Source organism: Eriocheir sinensis, chromosome 8 (assembly GCF_024679095.1).
Source record: "Eriocheir sinensis breed Jianghai 21 chromosome 8, ASM2467909v1, whole genome shotgun sequence".
Taxonomy (NCBI): Eukaryota; Metazoa; Arthropoda; class Malacostraca; order Decapoda; family Varunidae; genus Eriocheir; species Eriocheir sinensis.
Window position 1 is genome coordinate 22,877,670 of NC_066516.1, and position 12,087 is coordinate 22,889,756.

The 12,087-nt window shown below is 42.6% G+C and overlaps 1 protein-coding gene across 1 annotated transcript; it reads left to right on the forward strand.

The window, feature by feature from the left end:
- Window positions 1–6,472: 6,472 nt before the first annotated feature.
- On the forward strand, window positions 6,473–12,087 carry LOC126995357 (uncharacterized). The gene is made up of 7 exons (XM_050854834.1): window positions 6,473–6,752; window positions 8,838–9,070; window positions 9,597–9,708; window positions 9,898–10,227; window positions 10,503–10,526; window positions 10,996–11,253; window positions 12,055–12,087. Exons 1-7 carry the CDS (start codon window positions 6,480–6,482, stop codon window positions 12,085–12,087), a joined length of 1,263 nt encoding a protein of 420 aa, XP_050710791.1. The 5' UTR covers window positions 6,473–6,479.

Sequence of the window (12,087 nt, forward strand, 5' to 3'; positions counted from 1 at the left end):
CCTTTCCAGCATCGCGTTCTCACACTCACCCTCCCATTTCTCTCTCCCTCACACCCTCACCCTCTTCCTACTCTCCCCTCCCTCTCCTCTCACGCCCTCACACTCACCCTCTGCTTCAGGATGAGGTCGTTGAGGTTCTCCTTGAGGCGTCGATTCTCCTCGTTCAGCCTGTCGAGGTCGAGTTTGAGGACGCTGCTCTCCTCCTCCTTGGCCGTCGCGTACCTGCCCGCCGCCTCGAGCTTCTGCGACGCCAACTCCAGCTAATGCTCGAGGCTCATCGTCCTCTCGTGATCGCGGGCGGAGGCTGAGTCTTCGTTCACGTGGTTCAGTAACTTCTCCAACGCTGCTATCTTGGCCTTGTACTCCTCCTTCGCCGTCATCTCCAGCACCATCGTTCTTAGCTTCTGCGAGTCCCCTGTCAGCTTGTAAGTGGCCTTCCGGAGCACCTTGGCCACGTCTGGGTCATCGGGGCCTCGCGTCTTCGTCGGAGTTGGGGTGTTGGTGTCGGAGGCCAAGGAGTCGCGCGTGATCTGGTAGTCGCCGCCGGGTCGTGGATTTTCGCCGTGAGCTCCGACAGGCGGGTCTTGAGGCTGGTACGTGTTCTGTAAGGTGAGTTCGTCCCTCGTTCTTTCCATGTCCACCTTGGCCTCCCACGCCTTCCCAGCCTCAGCGTTCGTGGCATGATGATTATGCTCGTTCACACTTTGAAGGATATAGCGTAGGTTTCATCCCCATCTTCTGTGTGAACACGATCGAGCCGTACGTGCAGGTACTGACCACACATCGCCAGTATATCTTCGTTCGCTCGATGTTTTTCTTTTGAACAAAGTAAATAAAGTCAAAATCATCCACAAGCTAAGCATTACCGCGGCTTGTAGGGATGGTATATGGCATGATACTGACTGCATGGTGGTCCACGTATTGAAAAGTGAAAACAGAAAATCGAACCAATGAACGGTAGACAGTCAAGCTAACAACCTGCCAGCCTGCCACACACACACACACACACACACACTACTTAAAAATAATAATTTGGTGGTATTGTTGTGCTGGAAGCTTCCCCCGGGGTCTATGGGCGACTGGGAGGAGCGAGCAGGGGGCCGGGGAGCTAGGCCCCGCCCCCGCCCCGCGGGGCCCGCGGCCAGGCACCAGGCAGGAAGTGTTGTCAACTCGCACATATTTTTGCTAAATGTTCTGATTGATTGATTGATAATTTATTGTTGCAGATAAACAACAAGGGAGAAGGGAGGCAGGACGTGTGTGATTATACAACTATTAATACATGTTCTTGTATGATCGAATATATACTGTAACGTTCCTAGACTGTACTGTTCTGTATGTATTGTTGTGCTGGAAGCTTCCCCCGGCGACCATAGGCCTGTAGAAGGCTCCCGGAGAAACGAGCAAAGGGGCGGGGAGCAAGGTGAGCCGTCCGCGCCCCGCGGGGCGCGGCCGGGCGCCAGGCGGGAAGTGTTGCCAACTCGCATATATTTTTGCTACATGTTCTTGTATGATCTAAAATATACTGTAACATTCTAGACTGTACTGTTCTGGATATATATAGGAGAAGAGGGCGAGAGAGTCCCAGTCCCAGTCATAGTAAGCTAGTGGTCAGTGAAGAGTCAGAGTGAAGTGTACTACTAAGGAAGAATATTAAACTACTGAAGCTGTGCAAAGTGTTTACATATCTCCCTCCCACGGAGTCTTGTGACGGCGACACGGAACCCAAGTAATACATAACAGTATATAGGAGAAGAGGGCGAGAGAGTCCCAGTCCCAGTCATAGTAAGCTAGTGGTCAGTGAAGAGTCAGAGTGAAGTGTACTACTAAGGAAGAATATTAAACTACTGAAGCTGTGCAAAGTGTTTACATATCTCCCTCCCACGGAGTCTTGTGACGGCGACACGGAACCCAAGTAATACGTCCGGCATAACAGTATATAGGAGAAGAGGGCGAGAGGAGTCAGTCCCAGTCATAGTAAGCTAGTGGTCAGTGAAGAGTCAGAGTGAATTGTACTACTAAGGAAAAATATTAAACTACAGAAGTTGTGCAAGGTGTTGTTTACACATCTCCCTCCCACGGAGTCTCCTGACGGCGACATGTACGGAACCCAAGTAACACGTCCGGCATAACGTACGGTATTTAAAGTGCGAATAGTTTGTATAGCCATCACTTCACCGGTCTGTGAGTAAGAAACGTTAGACACGGACTTTTAAGCCACAGACGAGGCTGCTTATTTTTCACGGTTAAGGAGACAGATTAAACAAAAACAAACTTATAAATAACTCATCAATCTGCTCCTAAAAACAATACCAAAGATGTCATAAAACTATTAATCAGTTTTATTTAATGCCCCAAGTGTCTTGTCACTTCCCTCTTGAAGGAACAGAAGTCGTTGAAATGAGGAAATACAAGGTGTCCCAGAGTATTGATGCCATGCAGTGAAAGGGCTGAAAGAGTGAAGATGCTAGTTAACTCTTGCATTAATAAATTGGACAGCATAGGGATGAACCTGAGTAGAAAGTCTTGATGAAGAAGAATATATATATAGTGAGAATAACATTACCCATCTTATCTGTAAGCTGTTAAATAGTTCTTGTCGAGTGTTTGGTGAGCTCGGGAGGAAAGGTCATATCTCTAGTATATCTCACAACTGCTATTTTTTAAGGTTATTCTGATATTTTCATTGATTTTGATTATTAATAGTTCATATGTAATGTCACTGTATGAGCAAAGCAGTTTCACACGTAAATGCAATATTGTCGCGTATACGTATATCACATTAAATTGATTTCCTGTCCAAAGATATGACGCAAGTGTAAACTACTTTCGACACCCATGATAACCATCGAAAAGCGGTTTGTTAACGTTGGTAGAAAACAAGCACTGCTCTGTTTATATATTAAAAAAAATAATGCATGATAAATTATTAGGCATTGAAAGTAAGCCTGTTAAGGAAGAAGAAATATGACGGCTGTGTCGCCAGATCTACCGAAATATCATGAGATTTACTGAAATTTTGATGAAGCTCAGAAATAATTTATCAATCTCATGTATATGCTCCTCCCTTCTCCTTTGTTGTTTACTTGCAACAATAAACTACCAGTCAATGTATAATTTGTATATTGCTTTTCCAAATTTTCACCAAATAGCTATAAAAAAAATACTGCTTTTTAACTTAATTTTATCTACATATCACAAGAACCATTAAAATGCGTCTGCTGAATTTTTACTTACCTACTGAATTTTCTCGCAATAATCTACTGAAATTCACAACGTTACGCAAGGTCAACATTTGAGCAAAACGTTTCTACACTTATTATGAACCGCCGTTCCTGTTCCTGCCGCCTCGCCCATTCCTCCACGCAGACACTGATATGGCAGCACACCAGATGACGCCAGTGAGTCCTGTTGCTCATGTTGCACTTAGCAGGGGCAGTGTTAGAGCAAGAGTAATGTGGGTCTCAAGAAGGCGGGTGGTTCATTGCATCGCTAGGCCTGTGGCAACTTGGAATTCCTTTGGGACAGTGAAGTGTTGTGGGGCGTGTCCAGCTTTTTTCCTGCTTATGTGGTGTGAGGCAAGGCTGTGTTCTTGCCCCTTCACTTTCCAACGCCTGCATGGACTGGGCATCATGAAGAGTTATGGATTGAAGTCACTGTAGAGCATCAGCTTGCAATATCAGGGTCACTGATCTAAAGTTATTGGTGATGGCTCTCAAGGCACTTCACGAGGAGGCGAAGCCCTTGGGACTTCAAACCTCCTGGGTCAAGACAAAGGTACAGGTGTAACTGCATAGTTTGTGAATGCCAATTCAGGCTGTAGAGTTTAGAGGAATGTGATATGCTACCCAGAAGCCAATCCTGCTCACCTGGTTGTTTCTATACAAGGAAATCCTGACTTGAGGAGGATAAGAAAGTCACAAAGCTCACGGATTGAGCAAGTTGATGGATCCTGCTGTGAGGTACTTAGGATGAGAAAGGGGCCTGCAAGGAGACTTGCCTGGAGGGATTCCGGTATAAGGTAGGCATTCCTGGGGTTGGCATTTATATAGATTTACATAGAAAATCTGACCACACAGACCCCAAGGTCCAGACTAGGTGGTCTGTCCTTAAATCTAAGTGATTCTACATTAATCAGATAGCTCCAAAACTTTACATTTTTACTTTAGTGTATATTAAGTTGAAGGAAGTGTCTGTCGAGTTGTTTTAAAGGAGTCAGTCGTGTTACACTGGACCACTGAAGGTGGGAGTTTATTCCATTCTCACACTATAACGTTGGTGAAGAAAAATTGAGTGCAGTGTGAATTTACTTGTTTACATTTAAGTTTTGTTCCATTATTTTTCGTTCGCAAAGTGTCATCAATCATAAAATTTTTTGACTTGTCCACATTCATAAAGCCATTGAATATTTTAAAACATTCGACCAGTTTTTCTTGGAGGCGACATTTCTCAAGAGAGAACATCTTAAGGGTTGACAGCCTCTCGTCGTAAAGTTTGTTGCGCAAGGAAGGGATCATTTTTGTTGCCCGACATTGAACACCTAATTTAGTAATGTCGTTCCTCTGCGTGGTGGGGAGACCAAAACTGTACCGCATATTCCAAGTGGGGTCCGACTAAACTATCGTAAAGCGGAAGTATTACTTCTTTATTTTTAATAAAAAGCTTCTTTTAATGAAGCCCAGCATTCTGTTCGCTTTATTTGCTGCATCCATGCATTGCTGTGAGAATTTGAGGTTTGACACAATTTTGACACCCAGGTCCTTGATGCATTGAACGCTTTTGAGTTTAACGCCACGCATTTCGCAATCGAACCTTTTATTTCTTGTTCCAACTTGAAGAACCTGGCATTTATCTACATTAAAGGGCATCTCCCATCCATCTGACCAAGCTGAAATTTTTTGCAAATCTTCTTGGAGGCTTTGTCTGTCTTCGTCAGTGAGAACTGAGTTACGGTACCAGTCTTTGTGTCGTCTGCAAATTTACTAATGAGATTATTGATTCCAACTTCCACATCGTTGATGTAAATGATGAAGAGCACTGGGCCAAGAACCGAGCCCTGAGGGACGCCACTAGTGACTGGCTCCCACTCTGAGTTAAATCCGTCGATCACCACTCTTTGTTGTCTGTTGCTCAACCAATTTGTAATCCATTGGTGTACTTGACCGTCAATACCTAGTTGCTTTAATTTATACAGTAATTTATGGTCATCATTTCGTTTAACGTCCGTTTTCATTCTTCCTGAGCCGTTGGTGTGGAACTTTATCAAACGTTTTCTGGGAATCAAGATAGAGTACGTCCAATGATTTGGTTACGTCGTAAACTGAGAAGGGGTCGTTATAAAAGGTCAGTAGGTTTGATAGGCAGGATCTCTTGTTATGGAATTCATGTTGTGCATTGAAGGGTGAGTTTGAAATTCATCATTATCACATAATCTTCAGCCATTGAAAAAAACCTGTTGTTTTGAAACAGAAAGTTACCCAATTCTTTGAAAACACACCGAAATCTCCCAGAAAAAATAGTTTATCCACCAGTGCACCATGGGTGAACTGGAATTTTACCCCTCTGACTGCTTGGCATATGTGAATTTTAACCTCTTTATATAGTAATTACCCCTGGATGTCCTAAAAGATTGGCAAAGGACAATTAAATACATGCTAAAATTTTCTGGTCAAAATCACTGCAAGCTAACAATAATAACACCCTGCAGGTGTCTCTTATGGAGCCATTACCTCTGGATGCCCTCATGAGTGGCCTTGAGGATGTGCACCAGCAGAAGAACAAATGCAGCCTCAGTCCTCAGGTTCTCAAGGGCTTGAAGAGCCATGCTGCTCTCTCTCTCTCTCTCTCTCTCTCTCTCTCTCTCTCTCTCTCTCTCTCTCTCTCTCTCTCTCTCTCTCTCTCTCTCTCTCTCTCTCTCTCTCTCTCTCTCTCTCTCTCTCTCTCTCTCTCTCTCTCTCTCTCTCTCTCTCTCTCTCTCTCTCTCTCTCTCTCTCTCTCTCTCTCTCTCTCTCTCTCTCTCTCTCTCTCTCTCTCTCTCTCTCTCTCTCTCTCTCTCTCTCTCTCTCTCTCTCTCTCTCTCTCTCTCTCTCTCTCTCTCTCTCTCTCTCTCTCTCTCTCTCTCTCTCTCTCTCTCTCTCTCTCTCTCTCTCTCTCTCTCTCTCTCTCTCTCTCTCTCTCTCTCTCTCTCTCTCTCTCTCTCTCTCTCTCTCTCTCTCTCTCTCTCTCTCTCTCTCTCTCTCTCTCTCTCTCTCTCTCTCTCTCTCTCTCTCTCTCTCTCTCTCTCTCTCTCTCTCTCTCTCTCTCTCTCTCTCTCTCTCTCTCTCTCTCTCTCTCTCTCTCTCTCTCTCTCTTCTCTCTCTCTCTCTCTCTCTCTCTCTCTCTCTCTCTCTCTCTCTCTCTCTCTCTCTCTCTCTCTTTATTTCATGAAGTACCAGGCAGCCCTAGAGCTGAAAATATACATCAATGGAAGATGAAATGAAATGAAAGAGACAAATGAACAAAGTAGTATGTGTGTGTGTGTGTGTGTGTGGAAAAACTCCATTGATTGTTCTGATCTCCATCTCAACCCTTCACACAGACTCCTAGAATTTGCAAAATCAAGGAAGGGTGACAAAACTCTACGTGTGGCCAGTTCAGATGTCCCCGATCCTGTGGTGCCAGCTGGGTACAAGGCAGTCCTGCATGACATCAAACTCGCTAGGCGTGGTCCAGATGACAGCGTTTACCAGAAGGAGGAGATGATACGCAAAATGGTAGGTGTGTGTGTGTGTAGCAAATTATTTATATTTACCTATTTGTAGAATACACAGCCTGAGCTCAAGCTCGGACAGTCACGTCTCCCAATCTATATTTGTCCAACTTTTCCTTCATTATATGGACACTGCCTGCTTCAACAGTGTCTTTGTTTAGTCCATTCCATGTATCCACACTCCTGTATGGAAAACTGTATTTCTTTGTCTTTCAGACAAGTCCCCTTTCCCAATTTCTTGCTGTGTCCTCTTATTTGCTTCCTCTCTACCATCTCCTTTAAATCATTTCTATCCAACACGTCCATTCTACTTGTATTCCTGCACAGTGGTATCAGGTCTCATCTTTCTCTTCTTTCTATGAGTGTTAGTAGGCCCAGTCCCTCCAATCTAGTCTCGTGTGACAGAGTTGATATTTCTGGTACCATCTTGGTTGCAATCCTTTGTATCCTTTCGAATTTACTTATATCCTTTTTCCTGTGTAGTGACCAAATGTTATAGTAGGATATCAATGTATTATTATTATTTAATATCACTACGAATTAGGCATACAATTGTCAATGGAAAAACCCACGACAGATAGATCACGCCACCTTATAGGAATGTCGTCCATCAGTGTTTACCGTCTCAGTTTTGTATACTTCGCACTCCGATGGTGCGCGGAGGTCACCTTGACATACGTGACCAATTGTAACAATTATTTTCCAACCTGTAACTCGCCACTCCTTCACGAGAGTCCGACTGACACACAACGATAGTCGCTCTCGCTCCGACGCTTCTTGTACATAAAGGCTATGAATATAATTCGCCTTAAGGAAGCTGAAGTCTTATCAACACCCTTTAAACGCCCCCCGACAAGCCCGTTACACAAACAACTGCTGCATACTCTAACCTTGGTCTTATCAATGTTGTTATTATTTTCTTCATCATGTCCCCATCTTAGTAGTGAAATGCCCCTCTAATATTTTGCAGCAACCAAGCTGTTTCTCCAAATATCTTTTCTATGTGCTTCTCAGGTGTCAGTGTATCTTGCATTATGATTCCTTAGTCTTTTTCTTCACTCACTGTGTCAATGATTGTCCTTCCCATCCTATATACTGCATGCAGCCTATATTTACTATTTCCCATTTTCATTGTGTGACATTTCATTAAACTCCATTTCCCATTTTTACTCCATTCATGTATTTCATTTAAATCTTCCTGCAGCTTTTTACAATCATCATCATCTCTTATTTTTCTGAGCAGTTTGGCATCATCTGCAAACATACTCATATAACTTTACTTTTCCAGCATATCACTTATGTATGTTAAAAACATTATTGGCGCTAACACTGATCCCTGCCCACTTGTGACCTTTCTCCAATCCGAATGTTCGTGTTTTAACATGATTCTCATCTCTCTGTTTGTCAGGTAATTTTTCATCCATTTGGTAATTTTTCTCCCTAATCCACCTCTATGTTCTAGTTTCCACAGCAATCTTTTATGTGGAACTTTATTGGATGCCTTTTTTAGGTCCAAAAATATGCAGTCTGCCCATCCGTCTCTCTCCTGTGCTATATCTATTACTCTTGAATAAAAACATATTAGATATACTAGACATATTAGATTAGTGTGTATGTGTGTGTGTGTGTGTGTGTGTGTGTGAGAGAGAGAGAGAGAGAGAGAGAGAGAGAGAGAAGCTTTCTAACTACCTGTCAGGCAGGAGCCTCCACCTTAAGGAAACACGTGTGATGCTGACGGTAGGTAGATGTGACCTGTACATGTCAAAGCAGCATGAAACTCGGGGCGATAATGCGCGAAACTCGGGATGGTAAGAATTTAAGATTGAGCGCGAAACTCGGGAGGGTACTGTACTCCTCAATGCCAGTGACTGAGTGGAAAGACATTTAATTCCAGAATGCATTTTCCACATTTATTAACTCTTTTATTCTTTTCCTGGCCACCTTCCTACATCATTTCACACTTGTTCCCTCATTCCACTATCCATTATTCCACAGTTGTTCTCTCACTTACTCATCCTTTTTCCCACCCATCTTTCCATTTCCAGTTCTGACCAGTCACTCCCTCATATATCACTCTCCCTCCACCCAGATACCCCGCGGCACCAGCGTATTGGAGTGGAAGAACACCAAGACCAATGACACCTGGTGTTCAGTTGTCATCTATGCCCACAAGAAATTCACGGGGGGCATCGGGGATGAGGATGAATATCAGCCACAGAACAACGAAGTGTGGCGATCGTACTTCATCAAAGACCCAGATATGGCAAAGCGAGTGGTGTGCATGGAGAAAGTGAATGGGGAGGCAGCTCACATTGCAGGCAGGTGGGTTGATGTGATTTGATTTGTGGTTAGGTTGGTGGGTTGATGTAATTTTGTTGAATGATTGATGGAAAGAGTGAATCAAACTAGATGAAAAGCTGCTTCTCATTTTTATAACTTTTATTTTTCAAATTTCTACCATTAATGCACATGTCAAATTTGTTGGATGTTTTTTTTATTCAATTGGTTGACTTTTACATGGATATTACTTTTTAATTAAGTTTTACTTAACCTTATGTTAAAAATGAGTATCCAAAAGTTCATTTTATGTTCATTTTATCTTTAGAATCATAATGCTTTTCATAAACACGAATATGCTACTGATTTTATAACATTGCTGTGCCAATTTTGACCAGGTATTAAATGTGCCTCTGATCACACATAACTTTGCATGGCCAACTCTTACAACTATTCACCCTAGTATATTGATGACAGCTTTTATCAAATTGTAGGAAGTAAGAATGTTTATGTAAATAGGTGAAAAGCAGTCACCACCCTTTTGAAACACTACTATTTGTTTTGTTTTCAGATACATTGATGGTAACTTTTATCTCATTGCTGGAAGCAAAAATGTTCACATGGTCATCAGAGAAAAGAGCAACATTGACTTGTACAAAGAATCAAGATATGAGTATGCGAAGGTTAGTCACCAAACACTTTTGTTTCTAGGTTATTTATGATTTAAGATGCACCAATTTTTTTAGTGATTGCTGTTGATTGATTTTGAATTATTTCTATTTTGATGATAATACACAAAGACCTCCTAAGATAGTGAAATTCATGCACGTATTTTTAATAATACCTGTTAATGGACACACACTTCATTTCAGATCATTGCCAAGACTGTATGGGACACTCTGGCCTCCTTAGACCAGCAGAGGCAGCACCTGGTGAGAAGCCTCCTCCACCACACCAAATGCACCTTTGTCGGGGAGATCTTGCAGCCACAGAATCAGCACATTGTTAACTTGAGCTACTTGAGCAAGCCAGAAATAAGCTTCATCTCCATGACCCCCACCTTCACAGGCCCTGATGTGAACACCCTCTTGGTCATTCCCCCTGACTACTTCCTGGACCTGTGTTCTACCCTGGGCCTACACACAGCTGCCTACACTGTGGTGAAGGATGCAGATGTCATGGTCAGGAAGGAAGAGGTGAGTTTAACATTATTGTGTGTGTGTGTGTGTTTCTATTCCTTCTTTGCTTCTTGTACTCCTTCCTGACATCTTTCATTCATTCTTATAATACCTACTGTGTGATTTTTCTTTAATTCACTAATCCATTTATTTTTCATCCTTCCTCTTTACTTTATTTATTCGTCATTCCTTCCTTCCTCCTTTCATCTCTCCTCCCTCCTTCCCTCATTCACTCACTCACTTACTCTCTTCTCTCTTCCCTTGATTTCACATCTGCTTCTCTTATTTTGTTGGAGAAGGCAGAAGTGATGGCCAGGAAAGAGGTGAGTTTGGTGTTGGTGTGTGACTTGTCTTCTCTTGCCTTATTTTTATGCAGCCTTCTCTCCTTCCTTACTATGGTACCTGATGTGTTATTCTTTCTTCTTACTGATTCATTGCCTTCTCTCTCTCCTTACCACCTTCCCTCCTTCCTTCCTTACCATGGTACCTGCTGTGATATTCTTCCTCCCAACTCCCTCCCCAAATTCTATATTTTTTGTTTCAGTTTCATACCTTTTACATTAAATATGTAAAGCTCATTCTTTAACAATTAATGAAATTAGCACAATATTTTCTTTATGTGAAACAATATTAAGTACTGAAGACAACAAATTCTGCTTTTTATTTGATACAGCTCTCTCTATCTATTAATGTTTTCAGATGTAACAACTTCGATTTAACTACTTGGAGTTCCAAACTAATAGTTTGTTAAATATATGATTTATTATACTATTCACACCTTCACCCTTCCAGACGAGAAAAAAACGGAACACGGAAGGGGAAGTGTTCTACTTTCTGGATGAGGATGAGAACACTATCGGCCTCACTAAGGTGAAGACGACATGGTACACTGTCCTCCGTGCGTTGAGGGAGAAAGCCTGCTACACCTTCACAACAGCCAAGAAGAAGGATGGCTGGACCCTGGAGACAGGGATCTGCAAAACACACAAACGGTTCTCTGAAATACAGGAGTGGCTCAAATTCTCTGATGACTACTTGGAGAAATGGAAGGTGCGTGTCTTTACTTACCTAGCTTTGATATACAGGAAGTAGGTCATGCTCATAAAGTTCCATCTCTAAGTCTTAATAGGCCAAAGTAGCTTCAAACTCATTTAAATTTTTGGACTGAACAACCTCTTTGTCCAAGCTATTCCACTGTTTCATGTATGGTTCTAAGTCCTAATTCCTTTGAGTTTTGTCTTATTAAGTTTAATTTTTCTATTTCAGAAACTTTCTGAGAAATTCTTGAGGTGGTTACACATGGAGATTAAGGAGGGCATAACAACACCAGTAGCTATAAGGCCATCATTCCCAGTGTTGTGGAGTGAGTTCTTGGAGACTACAAACCAGACAGACCATATAGAATTAGGGATGAAGTAATCATTTTTTCAATTCCTACACTGAGCTAAGTGGTTGCATATACAATCCCTACCAGTTAATTTCACCAGAAAGGCAAGGGGATTGAGAACATGGAAAAAGAATATTTACAGTTGATGGAAGAACAGATGTGGAGAGGTATGTCAGAGGTCTCACTGAAGATGTCAAGGCCTAAGAAAAGAGACTCCCTGAAAGGAGACTCCACTTAAGACTTATGAGACCCACTTAAGCATGAAACTGTCTTTTTATGTGTCATATGATGTTTTGGACTGTTTCATGATGACTCCCAGTCTGCAGCAGTGATGGAGCAATTATTGGTAGCAGCAAAACCTGCTCCTGAGCAGGGGGCACTAACAATCTCTGGCTACAGTCAGGTTGCCTTAGGAATCTGAAGGGAGGATTAACAGCTGGGTAAACTGGGTGCCAACTGCCCAGGCTCAGATCGAGCCCAAGTTCCTGGATTCATAG